Source organism: Falco cherrug, chromosome 2, assembly GCF_023634085.1.
Source record: "Falco cherrug isolate bFalChe1 chromosome 2, bFalChe1.pri, whole genome shotgun sequence".
Classification (NCBI taxonomy): Eukaryota; Metazoa; Chordata; class Aves; order Falconiformes; family Falconidae; genus Falco; species Falco cherrug.
Window position 1 is genome coordinate 85,418,411 of NC_073698.1, and position 17,334 is coordinate 85,435,744.

At 37.2% G+C, this 17,334-nt stretch overlaps 1 protein-coding gene across 10 annotated transcripts in view; it reads left to right on the plus strand.

The window, feature by feature from the left end:
* DMD (dystrophin) overlaps nt 1-17,334 on the plus strand; it is a 1,162,157-nt gene that overhangs the window by 117,832 nt on the left and 1,026,991 nt on the right. The window contains exon 1 of one of the 10 annotated variants that reach the window (XM_055701081.1): nt 5,965-6,212. The exons of the other annotated variants lie outside the window; for them this stretch is intronic. Within the exon in view, the coding sequence (XP_055557056.1) occupies nt 6,194-6,212 (19 nt within the window). The 5' untranslated portion in view covers nt 5,965-6,193. Of the gene's footprint in view, nt 1-5,964; nt 6,213-17,334 lie in introns of those variants that run through there. 10 annotated transcript variants of the gene reach the window in all.

Below are 17,334 nucleotides of genomic sequence, written 5' to 3' on the forward strand. Positions count from 1 at the left end.
AGAGTACGGAGTGCCCTGCAGAAGTCTGGGGAACTCTGCTAGAGACCTCTGCCACTGCTTGAGGAAGCATGAGGCAACAGAAAAGCTTTACAAGAGAAAGCAGGGACTGGAATATCTTGTAATACTTATTACTGTTTAGCTTGCCTAATTAAGACATTATCCAAACTCCATGCAAACATCAATTTACAGCAAATTGGGATTATAAAACTCAGTGAAACTGGTTTATAAAATTATCAGAAATCATTACATCCAGCAGACATTATTTGTTTCTTATGATTTTCTGACAGTTGTCTGCAGATAAGGTTGGCTTTTTTTGTAGTTTGGTACCCTAGAAAGTCTGACTGGTTTTTGAGAGTGGGTTTGCATGGAGATAAGGATTTAATAACGTTTCTTTTACTTTATCACAACACCAGCTGACAATTGGACAAGCTTCAGTACATTATGCTATAGCTGATAATATCTTTAGTTCCTATGTGCGCAGTTTAAATTCAATATGTATGGTCTTCCAGGCCTGAAACTGCTTTTTATCTCCATTCAACCAAGTAGTCATCATACTGCTACAGTAATAGCAGTCCTTGAATATTCCTGAGAAACTGAGTCAGAATACATATACTTACAGTGATGAAGTAATTTTGGAAAGAATTAGGATCTAACAAATCTTTGTTGTGTCTTAAACTTTAGGTACGTTACTCCTGAAAACACCTCTGACTACAAATAGCTATTTCTCATATATATATACATTAGTTTTCAGGCAGATTACAGTGGGCAGCACGGTAATGACTCACTAGCACATAACACTTGTAATCCTCCAGCCTGGGATGATAAAAACCGTTGCAAGAGATAGGGGTTTTTTCTGCTTTATTATAACCATGTGGCAAAACTTACACATTTTGAATTCCTCACCTAATGAGGCAGTCCTTTATTACCACAAACAAGATGTTAGATTGAATAGACACGTTTGAGTTAGGCTTACATATGATCAGGTAGTCCAAACTGTGAATGTATAAAGGAATTGAAAATGGACAACTTACAGCCACCTTATATAAGGAAATACATTTTTGGGTCATTTGAGATGCTTCCAGGGATTGCATATGATACAGCAGTAATGATCTTTTATTTTCCTTTTTTTTTTGAAAAAAAAAAAAAAAAAAAGTAAAAATATTATTATATCCTGTAGCTTTTAAGATAACACTGTTTTAAAAGCTGTGTGCTTCCTTGGCAGGCTGTTATCACTTGGTAACACTGGTAAGAAAAAGTATAAGACAGAAGTACAAAAATGGGGGAGCTTGTTGATGAAAACAGAATTTTGTGGTTCAAAAATGTATACACACCCACCCCGAAATCCTGAAATATAAGGATATGCTAAAATTATGTGTATCTACACATGCATATATATATATATATAAAAAAGTTATATAAAAGTGTGACAGAATATATGAAAATATATTATTTATTTTATATTATATAATTATATAATAAGAGTAGCTTTATTTGTGTATATTTATAGGAAAGTATACAGAGATGCTCTAGTGTTCAGCAAGGCCTCTCGAGCACAGCACAAATGAACAGCTATCTTCTTCCATAATGCAACACTAAATAGAGCAGATGTTGACTTTTGCTCTTGAAGCAAAATCAATTTCCAGTGGAGTTTTGCCTTTGACCTCAGCAAATCAGGATTTTGCCTGTGATTTTATCAATTTATTCTTTCTAAAAGCCTTTGCAGTTTTTGGCTTGGGTTTTTTGGGGTTTTTTTTGCCTCTGCTCTAGCTATTCTTTTTCTAATCCCAGATTATCAAAAATCACTTCAATCTAAGGAAAATGTGTATTTCTGTATAAAGCTCGTTCAGTAGTAACAGCTCTCAATTACAGAAGAATATAACAGGTTTCCTTGTAGAAGGCTCCTTCTCATGAGCAGTTTGTAAGGACTCCTTATAGTGTCTGTATAAACTCTGATTTTTTCTTTCAAAAACATGCAAGTTCCTCTCCTGTGTTCCAAATTACTTAGGAAGACAAACAAGCTCTTTGTTCTAATATCAAACCACCTACATGGTATTTATTTTTCAACGGCTGAGTTCCCTGTAACAGCAGCTGGTTCCTCAGTGGTTATATGGCACAGCTGCTCTGTGTAGCACCCTCCTTTCACCAGTCAACACTTGCTGGGTAGCAGTGGCAGAGAGGCTTTAGTGATGCAGGAGGAAGGAAAAGACTGTGGCAGGCACGACAAGGTGAGAAACTGGTGAAGGCATTTGTGTTGGGCAGGAGAGATGGTCCTTGAGCACTCTGTGCAGCTCTTTCAGCCCACAAGGTGGAAAGAGGTCAGAGAACAAGAGCGGACCCCTAAAGTATGGCTCTGTAAAACCAGGAATCCCATATGGGGGAAGAATCCAAGGCTGAACTGTGGTGTATGATTTTAGACGTGCTTTTCTCACCAGGTGATTTGCAGCTACATTTCATGCATGACCTCAAAGGCTGTGTGTGACAGGAGTTTTATGGTTCTTTTGGACATGACAGAAAACAGTTGTGGACCAACTTGTCATTAGTTCAGATTGCTTGCAGGTTGTAACACTAAAAATAAATTCCCTCCTTTCACAGAAAGCACTTAATTTTTGAATTGCAATAACTTTGTCTAGGTGTTAGAGAACCTAAGCAATGGTGCTTTAACATTTAGGGGTATTTTTGCTTACATCAGCTAATGACCCCAGTCAAGACTTCCTACAAGCAAGTGTAACTCTCCTGTGGAGCTTAGGAGAAAAAAAACCCAGAAAAGCATTTGATAAATGCACAACAAAAATAAATGACAAAAAGTAACTGTTTCTGTGAAATTAATATTTTAACAAGATCTTTTCTAGCTGAGGCCTGTCCTTATGTTCCTGTGGTGCAGACACACAGACTAGAGATTGAAGCAACTGCCCTTTGCAGTGCATGTCTGCCCTTTTGCAAAGTGATGGAAAACAATTTCTGTAAGGAGGAGTAGATTGCACTGAAAATTGCTATTTCTTCTTCCCAGCCGAAATTAAGAGATTGAGCAATGTGCTCTAGCTCATGCTAGATTCCTCTATACTCTCTAATCATTATTTTATTATGAATTATTAATTTATGTTAATGAGTGGACTTACTCTTTTTTTTTCTTCTATTTCTTCCTTGCTTTTCATGATTATGTCAAATTTGTGAAATTTTTGGAATATTTGGGAATAGGCACTGTGTCTAGTGCTGTGTTTCTATAGCACCTGTTTCTTCAAGACATGGATGTGACAGGTCTTCATGTTATCAGAGTTACAGAGTAAATAGCTATATTATATGGAGATGATCATAGCATCCCTATTTGTAATTACTTACTAACCTTGTTCTGCGTTATGCTAGCACTGGAATAAGCTCACCATCATATACATGTTCAGTCATGCACAGTTTCTGCTGAATTTTGTTTAGAAAACAGGTGAAAGTAAACACGCAGCCTGTCCTGCTCATAACGGAGGCTTGAAATTGCATCTCTGAGCCTTCCAGATATGCAGCAACATGCTATTCTGGTGTGAGATACACTTACCCTTGGTAGCACAGAGGCATCCCCCATGCTGTAAATGGCATAAGGAATGTGCCTAGATGCTCTGTTGTCTTGTGCATTCCATTAAAAAACTTTTAGTGGCTGTCTTTTTTTCCATGACTGACTGAGTAGTTCAAATAGCTTAATCTAACAGGTTTAACTTAAAGCTACTTTCAAGTAACCTTCTAGGCTGTTGTCCTAAAAAATTGTTAAGCCTTGATAAGTCAACAACCCTGAATAGAACATGAAATGACCTTTAGTTTCAGTTGAATGGATTATTACAGCAAACAGAGAGAGGCTGGGTATGTTCCTTTGGGTGACAAAAAGAAAGCACAGCAAAGTTAAATTCAAGCTGGAGCCTACTTGAATTTATTATATTTTTATTAGCTTGCAGCTGAAGTGGAAAAAAGTTTAGTAAATTGGACAGACTAGTTTATGAAAATGTCTAGTATATATGCTTGTAACCTTTCAAATCTGTGTGGAAGTTCCGCTGTGAAAAGCGGAGTGGCCTATAGAAAATATGCCCTGCTTTGCAGGGGAAGAATGTGTTTTTCTGAACAGTCTGTGTTTTAGGGTAGCACAAAAGGAGATGTATCTAATGTGTTAACATCTCCATCATGTCAGATCAATGCCTGCATAGTTTTGGGGTTTGTGGTGTGGTTTTTTTTTTTTTTTTCCCCGCCCCAATATCTGGATTTCTAGATTTCTACTTTTCTATTAATTTTTACCTTTTAATTTTGTTATTTAAAAAAGAACTGAACTGCCGGATTTGAGGTTTTGCTGCGTTTAATGATAACAGGTAATCAACCAAGTAAATAACATTTGTATTTAACATTTGTATTGCATGTTTTTGGGAGAAAAATTAAATTTTGAGAAAGAAACAGATTGTTACTAACAAACTCTATTGAGGTATTAGGAGGACCATGAAGCTGGACCTTTCCAGCAACAGTGATGCTACTTTCAATGCAGGATGCAAGGGGAGGGAGGAGTGGTGGTTGACCATGGTAACTGTGGAAGAAGCCACTTCAAGTCAGAGCGTACAGTAATATTCAGGCTGACTGTTCCTTCAGAAGCATCTCTGTACCGGACTTTTGTGCTGAAAACTGAGAACAATAGACATCCACTTTTGTTAGGAGGGTGCTATATAGTTTATGATTATATATATTTTTTCCCCCTTCCCCCCCTCCCCTTGATTGGCTCTGCTATCAAATGAATGCTAATTAATACTATTACTTTTTTTTAATCTACACAGACTCCAAGGTTTATGATAACTTCCAGTTTTACACTGCCCACAACAGCCAGTTTAGCTTAGTTAATAAAATCACCAGATTTTAGAGATCTTCATAATGCTTAAATACAGCACCACACTATCTCAGAATGGAGTAGTCCTGAGTATTTATTATCTCCACGTCTCCTGCCTCTTTGCTGTCACAGTTTTATGCTGTGCTGTGCCTGACAGACCACACGTTGTACGGCCCGGTTGAAATACTAGTGTAAATCTTTCCTTGATCGATGCTTTGCCCACTGCTTTCTCTCGACAAATGTTTTTAAAACAAGCCCGTTATCTAGTAAAAGAACTTCTGAATTTATTCTGCGGTAGTCTTTAAATGTTGATTAGAAGTTTTACAGGAAAATAAAAGTTAATATTGCAGTAATAAGAGTGGAATAATCGGGACAAAAAAAGAAAAGAGGAAAACTGTTTTGTGTGTCCCCCTCTCAGTTATTAAAAAAATAAAGAAAAAAACCCAAACAAAACCACAAACAAGCTTTTTGGGGTTAGAGTAAGCGTGTTTGTTGAAAGACAACAGGTGATGTTAAAGTTGGTTATGGTAATATGGGTTGCACTTATCTTTCCCCTTTTCTTTAAGTTTAAAAGTGGAAAAAGGAGGGGAAAGGAATCATACCTCTTCTACTTTATTTGCTAACTAGATTTGGGGAAGAATATACCACAGATGGAAAAACACTGTCATGTATGAAAGGGATGTAAAATAGTTTTAGGGAAAGGATACACAAAGAAGAACGCATTGAAAAGCGGTTACTGTTTGATGAAGCAGGTAGCCTTCTTTTCTTAGGGACTTTAACCCTCTTTGAATGGGATTGTAAAAGCAGGAAGGATAATCTGTGTCACACGCAGACATGCGCTGCACTCCAGCATTCTAACAAAAAGCAGACAGAAACATGAGTGTTTCCAAAATGTTGCTCCCTTGCCCTGCTTCCCCAGAGCACTGCTGCTCTGCTGGTGCAGCCTGCCCTCCAGAAATCCCGGGTGGAGGAGGAGGGCTGCTACTGCTGGGGAAACTGAGATTACTGATTAGGAGAGAATATAATCAGGTAGATTGAGCCTGTGTAGGGAGAAACCATTTCAGGGAGGAGGGAGGGAGTGCAGCAGACACTGGCTGCGTGCCTTGGGAGAGTACCTCGCTGTTGTTTAAGAAAGCAAAACTGGACATAATTCTCCTGTTAGCCTCTGAGAAGAGGGTACTCCCTTTGTGCCTGTGAAGCTGGAGGGTGATTGCATGTATGTGTCACCTGCACCTGGCAATGAGTCTCCCTCCAGGTTTCTCCTACTTCAGAGAATGTGTTAGAGAGAAGTACCCACGGGGAAATCAACTGTCCGCTTCCCCACAAAGGTAGCAAGACACTGCAGTGCCGGCAATGCCAGGGGATGCGTCGGGTGAGTACCGGCTGTAAATGAATACAAGGAATATTCAAAAGAGTGAAGAGCAGTAGTAACACAACCCTAACGATGGCATTTAGGTCAGCTGGCTGCCTCCTGGGATGTCTGTGGCTGGCAGAGGCGCTGCCTGCTGTGTACAGGGGGCTGTGGGAAGTTCCTCGGAGAGGACTCTGAGGTAAAGGGCAAATGGGGCTCCTGGGAGGGGACTGGCCCCGTCACAGCACCAGCTCCCTTCTGCCAGATATCCGTGGCTTGCACAGGTTTATTTTTAAATTCAAACCTGGTTCAAGAATAGCAACAGGGTGTTAATACAGAAGGGAAAACAAACTTTTGCATGCGGTAAATCTTTTATTAGGTTAAACAGATTTTTTTTTCCCCCCTGCCAGCGGACATTGTAATGTGTTCAAATGACAATACTGAGTGTTTGCACAGTTGTAGATAATAGATGCTAGCTGATCAAAGAGTATTTAATTGTTTTACTAAATGAGCCTGTCATTATAAAGACAGCAGAAAGATGTAAAGTTTACTGCAAACAAATTTGGACATGGTCAAACGAATTACTCAACTGATGATATAGAAATAGCTTGGAAACTGGGCCATCGGGTAAAAACAATCCTGCATTCAGTCTAGGGTAATTGCATAGACTTGTCTGCAGAGGATTGATTCTAAAAAGTAGCTAAAGTAACCTCGTATCTTTCAAGCCACTTGGAAATAAGTCTTTAGAGACTATTTTACTGTATATGTGTAATAAATGCTCCACTATGTGGCAAAAAAAAAAATAATGCTAGCTTGTTAAAAATAGCATTATATATATTTTATATATATGTATAAATAAATGTAGATGCATTGTAAAAATTTTTATTCTATTCTTCTTTCTAAAAATGGAAGGTGAATATGTGTGTTCTCTGAGGCAAGCAGTATTTTCTTGCGTCATGCAGGAAAAAAACCAGAGATTTTTGCAGTGGTTCAAAACGGAAGTATCTTCTGGTATTTCAAAATTAATTTTGTTTTCTCTTCCTACTTTTTGCATTCTTTCCAAACTTGGAGGTGAAAAAATGGTAGCTCCATCATAAGGATGTGTAGTGTTGTCATATTGGATGGTTTTATAAATCAGTCTTTACTGGAATGATTAAAATATTGTCTCCTGTTCTTAAATAGATATTAATCTTCTCTCTTTAAGAAAAAGAAAATATTTTTATTTCTATTTCAATATTTGTGCTTTATTCATAAGATACATTTCTCTGGAAACTACAGAGGCCAGTTAATGGTTTATGAGTTCAAGCTGAGCTGAATATAGCTAAGCTCTGTCTTGCTTGACATTTCATCAAAAGCTGTGTTGATTTGCAATGTTTACAGACCTATTTATTGAACCTTCACAGCTTGAACTATGCCACCGAGCTTGTTGACATTGCTGAGTTTATCTCTTGGTGCTTTTGCAATCTCAGAATAAAAGTTTAGAGCAAATGAGTTATAACAAACTTGTCACAGTTCATAAAATATGCAGTTAGGACAATGAAGTTGATCTTCTTGTTCATTGACCACGATACATTAGAGAAATCTGAGTAGGCTAACACAATCTCATCTGGGTAGGTAAGTATGTGTCCTCTGTGATATTAACTTTCAGATTGGACTGTAGCATGTCACAGGCTTTAAAAAGCTGCTCATAAACAGAATAAATATTTTCAGTTTAAATCAAACTGTTTTGCAGCATGAAATAACATTATTATCTTACTTCCATATAGAATTTATGTTGTGAGGAGTGATACATCAAATGAGCAAACAGCAAATTGAATTAAGGCCCATAAATACCATAAAAAAATAATTCAGCTTTTAACAGTGAGAGCATCCCGTGCTCTGAGCTACACCCCAGAGCATCCTATCTCTATAACCCCTATTTTTAGCCAATAAAATACGTTTTGCCATATAATCTATTACTATTACTGGATCAATAGTGTGCATTAACATGGTTTCAGACATTTCTTTATGTAACTTGAACAGAAATAAATCAAAGGTAGTGCAAGTGCCTGGCATCTTTGCAAAAGCAACAGAAAACTATGCGCTATTTATTGAACAGCAGTAAAATGGATACTGTAAGAAGTCATAGATTCTTTTTTTCTTTTCTTTTTTGGGTTGCAGGGTTACAGTTTTCCCATGTGAGTGTTTTCATGGCTGCCATTAACATAGTTGTTCACTCTTCTTTTAGAACCAAGTATGCAGCCATTTATAAATGTCCAAAAGGGAAATCGGATATATAGATTAAAAAAAAAAGTAAGTTGGAGAATTTTTCCATATAGTTGAATGGTCTTTGATTGGGCTCTTGGTTCCTTTTCAACAATGAATGAATAAAGAGTTTATGCTTTTCAGATAAAAAGTAATTACTTATTGATTGTTGAATGCAAATTGTGTTCTCAGGGTACAATAAGAAAAGAACATCATAGGAATATGCTGGGGAGGTGTAATTGCTTTGCTTAACTATTGCTACGTAATTTAGCCTGCTGTATTATCTAGGTAGGCTTACTAGGCTCAAATACCTGAACAATAGAGAGCAATAATCTCCTTCAGCAAGCAAGTCCAAGCAAGAAATTCACATTGGTGTCTGGTTTCCTCAACAGCCTATGCATTAGCAGATTAGCCTCCTAACTTAAGTACTTGAATTTGGATAGTGAGGTAAGACCCAATATATTTACTAGAACCCTTGTATTAAAAACTTCAAGGTGTTGCCATCTGATTAAAATGCTTTTATGTAAGTATATATATATATAAAATATCAATGAGCCCTCATAGTTACATACAATTTCTTAAGTCTGTGCCCTCATAGTTACATACAATTTCTTAAGTCTGTGGAAAATTGTGCGAGAACGTATTTAATTAGCAAGGATTTATCATCAGAAATTCTAAAATTAATGGTGGTCTGTGTGCATGGGAGGGTCAGCTGAAATCAGTCTGGGGAATCTACAGAAACCCACAATTGCTTGAGATATCTTAAAATATTTTAAGATATTTAGCAGGATTGAATCTTTTGTAATGGTATTTCTTACTTTATTTCCTATCTCACAAGCTACTCTATTCCTATGCCATTTGTCAGCTGAGGTTGTGATTTTTTTTTTTTAATCTTTTACAGTAGTGACATCCTCATGTCTATTTTCCTTTTTACAGGGGAATTTACCCAGAGGAAAAGCAGACGCATGGGCTCTAAGTGCCCTTAGTCTTTGCTGACTCTTGTACAGTACATTGATCAGTGTTGTATATGTAAAAAGTTCTTAACTTAGCACTCATTAGACAGTAGGACCGATTTTTTTTGCCTGGTTGTATCTTGTAAACATACTAGAAGGCATTTGGATTAAGAGCTGTATTAGAGTCCAACTAAAATGTCTAAGAATCTTATGTAAATATACTCTTAAGCACCTCACATACATGTGTAACACTGAAGAAGGTAAGTCTTAAATATAGGTAGCCCTGTGAGTTAATAAAAACAAAATAAATAAAGTGGATTTTTTGATTTACTGTATTCCTTACTTAAGTTTTATTAAACCAATCTTAAGCAATCTATTTAAATTGTCATAAATTTATAATTCAAAGTACACTGTTCAGCTTTGCTCACCATTCAGCCCTGCGTTTTGTCAGGTATTTGATGTGTTCTGCAGCCACTTATTTTGTGGCAGGTGGAGATTATCCCTTTTAATATTCAACACAGGAATAACTATTCCTACCACACTAAAGGGAATTTGCTGTAAGCTTTCCAAGATGTGTTTGACTTCAGTTTGTTTAACAGCTAAATGTAGTGATGATAGATTCAAGCAGAGTCGCAAGGTATTGTGGAGTTTGTAGTGTAATCATCATCCACCAGAGGAGAACGCCTGTCCCATGAACCTCAATTTTAAAGATTATATTGCATGTTAGACAGGATCAGTTCAGATTGGTACTGACCGTGCTTGTATTTATGACCTATCTTGGATGAAAGACTATTGTGTTGCTACTGAACTAGCTTCTTAAAGATTATAATAAAAAGTACAAGCTATCACTTTATCATTAAAAGGTAACAGAGATAGTCAGGGATATGCCTCACTATTCCCCCCACCAAAAAAAAAAAAAAGGGGAGGGGGGGGAGAGGGATATGAAAGAAAAAAGAAAAAAATAGGGGAAAAAATAATTCTGTGTGTACAGAAATATATTTAAGCAAATTATTTCCATGAAAAGAAAAAAGGTACTTTTATGGACCTGTTGAACAGAATGGACAGACTAGAGACTGATGCTGATAATTGTTTGGTTTTAAGAGTTTACTCTTAGTCAAGGGAAAGAAAGAAGCTTTCTGCAATATTTTACTTCTTACAGATAAAATGTAATCATCTTTACAGAATCAGGGGAGTATTGTTTGCCCATTTCAGAGGAAGTTAAAGGAGAAGAGAGAGTAAGCATGTTTCTCGAGGCAAATGTACAATAATATTATAAAAATAAATAAATAGAGATGGAGCTCCCTGAATTCATCCATGTTATAGAAAGGAGGGAAAAGACAAATTTCAAAACCAAACCATAGTTGCTCTAACTTTTTTGACAGCTATAACTATGTTCAGGCAAGTTGCCATCATTTCAGGTTTATACCATTGTAATGAATAAAGTTGCAAGTTCTGTTTTGTACAATATTTAAAATATAAATCTGTCAGGCAGAGACTATTCTTTCTGCTTGTTTTGTGCTGCCTAGATCGGTAGACACCAAGTCCCATAAGTGCTAGTAGGAAATGAAAACATTGTGAATAATACAACATACAATTCAAAAAAGAATAATTGTCTCAAAAGCCTGTTTCAGATAAACTGATAAGGATAGGATGGGCTATGAAAACTTGACTATAATATGCAAAATGAGTGTATGGTTTCCAGAGTGGTAACAAGGCAAGCTGGTTTTGAATCTTCTGCTGAATCATGTAAGATTCATGTAAGATTCATTTATTTGTTTCATAAGATTGTCTTTTCATGAAGTACTTTTTTTTAGTTTACTCATTAAATTTTTGCTAAGCTTTGCCAGTGTGCCGTTAATAAAGACACTCTTCTCCTTTATAAATTGTCTGCCTGAAGACTTTACATAATTGTGCTATAACAGTGTCATGGTTTTGAGAAACTTATTTTTTTAATTGCTAAGGACCATTGTCAGCGGAAGATCTCTCGTTAAAGTCTTCAAGACTGAGTCTAGAAATATGCTATTCTTCATTTAAAAAACCCTTTGCTCTTACTTTTTTTTTCCCATTGGTCTGGCAAAACCAAAAAAATATCTGTTGATATTGATAACAAATGTAAAGCCTCTTTGTTCACTCAGGATTTTGTTCTGAGAAGGTAGTGCTAGGTCACAGGATGCTATGTTTAGAGGCAGGTTTCTGGCTTAATCTCTACATCTATAATATCAGTTAATTTGTTCATGTTTTTTTATATGTGCTTCTTGACTGAAACAAAATAACAAGAAAAGATGTGTACATAAATGAAGAGATGAAAAACCATTCCTGCTAGCATGATTTTTTAAAAATTATTATTTATTTATTTATTTTAATATGAGGATGTCCTGAGACATTCAGAAACCATGAGAATTTAGCAAAATACTCCTTGGTAGAATTAATTGTTGCCTGGAAAAGACTGAAGGCACGCACATTCATAAGGAAGAGAATATGAATTCGGTGTTTGTATGATTAATGAAGTGCCACCTGTAGACAGGAGCGCTGGTAATTACTGCAGGTAGGATGTAGCCCCTTAGCCCTGGTCACTGGTGACTTGCAGCACATACATGGTCAGAATTCCTGTCTTCCTAAATGATCCAGATAAATCAGATACCGTGCTTTTACCATTTACCTATGCACCACGTATTGTGCGTTCTTTGGCTCTCCTAGATTCAAAGCTTTAAGGAAAAATATTAATCTGATTAATTTCTTGTTAAAATAGTCTTTGTATAGTGCCACTAATCAGACTGTGATCTCCACTGACTTTTTCTTCAGTCCAAGACTCAAGCAAGCTCCAGGCAGCTGCTCTGAAAAGCTGTAAATTGGATTGCCATGTTAGTGGCTGGTTCTGCTCTTTCCTCTCTCCCTTGTCCTTCCCCAGTCCTTTCCCCAACAAGGGCCTGCACTAGTTGAGCAGCGGTGTCTGAGGATGCTCCTCAGTTGCCAGCAAGGTACAACCGTCTGCATCCGAGTCACTCTGGTCCGTACAGTTGAACAGGAGGGGTAAGCATTGCTGTGCCAGACAGAACTGCTCAGAAATCCCCTGAAGTCATTTCAGTCCTCCTGGGTTTTCCACTGCTGGCCACAAAACTTACTGCTTCTCCAACGCTGGGACTCCTCCAGCAATAAAATTAAATTTTGTGTTAGTGACAAGAAGAAAGTAAATTACTTTATCCTTCACCTTTGGAAAGGGGAAGCTAAATCTTGGTTCTGCTTTTGAGAACCTTTTGAGTCATCTTGCTCAGCCTCTCATAGAGAATTGAAGACTTTGCAGCCATATTAGTTACTTTATTTCTGTGGCTTTTCCTTTGCCTAGAGGGCTGATTTTTCTGAGCAGTGAGTTCCTCAGTTTACTAGAGTCATATTTTATCATCTTGATGAAATGTCTGCTATCTTGGAGAGCTTTACTGCATAACTAACTCAAACCTTGTTGGTGTGCTGCATTGCATATAGCTGTAGTTGTGTCAGAGGTCTGTGATGAAAGGAAATCCAAAGAACAATGTCCTCAAATATGTCATTAAGATCACTATGAGGTACGTTTGCAGTAGTGTGACAGTACAGCCCTTGGAACATTTACATTTGACGTTTGAATTATTAACTATGAAGTGCAGCAGGCAAAATTTTATAACATTTTGTACTGGAGTGATGTAATTTGAAATTTAATGCTGGGAAATTCTAAGCAAGCTTTTCAGGGTCAAGCACCTGAATTTGTCTAGATATCTAGCTTGTTTCCTGCTTCAACTGGGATTACACAGTTGTTTTCCATTTTTTGCTCTATAGCAAAATGTATCAGGGAGAGAAAAGAGAGAAAACAACCCCTGTTGTGATCATTTGAATTATTAAAATACTTGTGAAGGATCGGTACTGACAAATAGTTCCATTTCCCCTTAACACCACAGTAGACATTCTGGTGATTTGTAGTAAAAGTTGTCAAGTTATCTGATGTATTTTATAGAAGCAGTAGACTATTTTAAAAAATGGTAAAACACTTCTTGATTGTAAGAGGGTTTTTTTCCAACATTCTTTGGAAATGAAGAAAGTTATAATTTATTAACAGGTTTAAGAACAACAACAATTTATAGAGTTTTAGTAGCATGGCAAAATTGTGTCATGAACATGAATCAACAGCACACCATCAGAACATGATGCCTCCTCTTAAGTCAGCTCTCTTGAGACTTATCTGGAACACAGTATCTGCTTTTGGCATTCCCTGTAGACACAAGTGAACTGGAGCAAGTCCAGAGCAGGGCTGCCATGATGGCTTGGGACTGGGCATGGCACGGAGGAGCTGGGCTTATTCACCTTTCAGAGTAAGGCTGGGTGAGAGGGATGGCTATCTAAAAATACCCGGCTTGAGGCTGGTAAAGAGGGAGACAAATGCTTCTTACATGTGCATGGCAATAGGACAAGAGGCAAGGGATGTGACTTGGAAGAAGGGAAATTCAGGTCAGGTACAAAGAAAACTTGGTCTCAGTGGTTGGTCTCTGGAATGGATTGTGCAGAGACCTTGTGGGGTCTCCATTGTTGGAGAGTCTCAAAACCCCATTGAACACAGCACTGAACAATCTGCTCTTGCTGACCCTCTGCCGACTATGGAACTTGGACAAGGGGGCCTCAGGAGGTCCCTTCCAGCCTCAACTGTTCTGAAGTTCTAGCTATAGTGTTCATATTAACACTTTAACATTGCACAGTACTTTTTTATTAAAATACCACTTTGGGTTTTTATATGAATGCAGATTCTTATAGCAAGAAATGTCTTTTTAGGAATTGGATCTATTCCTGGACTGATTGAAGAAAATTGTGATAGACATATCAGTCTGAAAATCAAACAGTGCTGGCTAAATCTTATGATTCTGTCATGCTTATTAATTGTTTGAGGTTTGTTTGTTGTTGTTTTTTGTCAGCGGCATTTGAGTCCCAGACAGATTTTGAAGCAAAATTTTCCAGAGTTAAGGAAGAAAGTATAATTTTTTTTTTCCAAATTCCATGATTGTCTACTGTTGCCAATTCACACATGTAGCAAATTTAAATTTCATCAGTCAGAGTGTAAAGAACAGAGGACTGTGTGTGGCAGTGTGTAGTAAATCTTTATGTGCAAGGGCAGGCATCATTGATCTGTATTATGTTGAACCTTTCATGCTTAACCCAGATCAGTGTCCTGAGCAAAGCAAAATGCAAACATTTTGTAAGAGATTTATTTCAAAGCATTTCTCTTATCAAAGTCTTCACCTTTTAATTTTAGTTCCTTAACAGCTGGTCCTTAGTCTGCCTAATTGCATTATAATGGCTTTATGCTGCACCAGATGCTAAAGGGATAACATTGTTCTTTCCTGGATAGCAATGCAGTCTCTGTGTTTGGAATTCTGTTTTTTGGTTGTCCCTGTGTTAGGCTGTGCCACAAGCAAGCCACAGGTACTGGATTCTGATTTTATATTAGATAAAATCCTTTTGAACCTCCTTGAAAAACAGAAATAAAATGTTTTTCTAATTGACATAAATTTGTTATTGACTTGATTTGTAAGTATTTCCACCTTTGTTCTAAGAGCAAAATTAATGATTTATGTCATGCCATTACTATTGTTTGCTATAATGCACTAACTAGTTTCCTTTCCTATTTATCAGTCTTTATTAAGTTGTTCTTTCTATATGCATGGCTAGACCTATGCAGTGGTCTAATTTTTTTTATGTTACATGGAATAAGGCTTTGTGAGAAGGAAGCAATCTAAGCAGTCTGTTTTTATGGCTAATTGCAGGGGAAATCATAAGTCACAGATCAGATTATCAGTTTCCCCAGTTGTCCTTGCCAGGATCTTATGTAAAAAAAAAAACCAACCACCCACCCACCCACCCAACCAAAAACCCCAAACAATAAACCCCCCCACAAAAACCAACAAACAAACAAAAAACAAAACCAAAAACCAACAAAAGAAAAGGAGTTGAGTGCCATTGCACTTTCTGTCAGTGCAGATTTACTGTTTGAGAAGGCTTCTTCCTTTCATATGTGATTGTTCTCTGTGCTCTGTTTGGGAAAAAAATTAACATTATATCAGCTCACTTAAAAAGCTTGAAAGGAGTCTTTAAATTTGAAAATGGAAAACTGATTTTTACTAAATGGAATTCTTAAATTAATAATCACGTGCTATTAAAATAAAATCAGTAGATAGCATGTCAGCCATTCTAATTATTTTATAACTTATTAGATAGACCATGCAAAGTGTAATTTATTAATAGTTGTATTGCTTTCTTTTGTGTAAAAGTAGCACACTAGAATAATTTATAATTACATTTAAGATGTATCTGACCTTATTACAAGGAAAAAATAATAAACGCTGCCACTGAAATATTTTTGTTTGTTCACTGATATAGTAATTTGAGGCTGTCAACCTCAGTATTACATAGGATTGTAACTCCTTCCTGTAAACCTAACTTTAAAACCTATCAAAGGGCATAACATACTTCTGAAAAATGGTTTTGCATGTTTCCTTTGAAAATAACTGCTTGCTTAAAAGAATGCATTTTTCTTCTGAGACTAGTGGGCACTAAGAACATTTACAGAATAAATTTCCTAGTAGTGCCTGAACCCCTGAGCAAACACCAGAGTTGATGGGTGTGGACAGCAAAGAGGATGGAGTTGAGACTTTACACTTCCATTAGGGTGAATGCAGCTTCAGATTAAGATACCCAATGTAAGCATTTTCTCCTCCATTATCATCAGTGAAGATCCTGGACCAGAATCAGTTGTGCACACCTAGGTACTTAGGTTTGTTTTAAATACAGTAAGATGTCCTGCCTGGTCCCAGCTGCTGTTACAGGAGGATGAGGCTCTTGTGCCTCATGTCCTATCTGTGAACCCATGGAGGTGTCATTGGTCTCCCCAGCTGCCTGTGTGTAGGCAACAGAGTAACACTGGGAGGGAATGCAGTTGGTGAAGCCTGGAGAGCAGCCTTAAACAGACACTTGGTGGCTATTCAGCTGCATTTGGATTTAGAGGAAGAGGGGGGGGAAAGGACAAGGAAAGGGCGAGTGAACAAGAAAAACTACATAAATCTGTTCCTGAGTTTTGGGAGCATGGGAAATCCCTGGGTAGATATAAACTTTTCATTACCTGTAAAGCACAAATAATTTCAATATGCCTTATGTCTTACCCCTTTTTTTTCCCCTGATTGATAAAACAGTTTAATTATCATTTCTCCCCACAAAGCAACTAACCTACAGTTAAATGTTATGAATAGCCGTCATCCCTCATGAGTGAGAATTCCCTTCTGCTATTAGTAACTGTCAACATGCATGATTGTTTCTGTACTAAAAGTCTTAGTAGAGTTCCTCATCAATTAGTTTGTGTACAAACATGACTACCTCTATCAGTGGGATGCCATTAAAGGTAAAGCCAGAGAAGATCTGACTAAAGTAGATGAATCTTGGTTATAGTCTCACCATATGACCTTTATCAACATCTCAAGCTTCATTACACACGCAAGGTTGTTGTGCCAGACTGGTAGTGATAGCCTCAGATGCTCGTTTTTTAGTTATGTGGATATGCCGTTCGTTTTCTTTCACTTGGATTCTACTTTTCACCAGAATTAATTCTACATGTTTCAAAAATTGCCTTGAATAACCGAAGAGTGAGAAGTCAGACTGGTGTATGAATGACTATGATAGTGTGCAGCTAGTTTTTCTAAACTTCAAGTGGTCAAATAGTGTTTATATAACCAGTGGGTTGCTTGGTTTGTTTTCATAATTGGATGTTATATCTGGTAAATGCTATGCCTTTTCTTTATGACTCAGATAGTCTTTCTCCTTGATACAATACAAAAGCGGGGGGTGGGGGGTGGGGGGATGCGAAAGCCTGTTTCCTTCTGGAAGACAAAGTAGTTTGACTGGGCCAGATGTCAATGTAATGTCAATGGTTTGTATGTCAA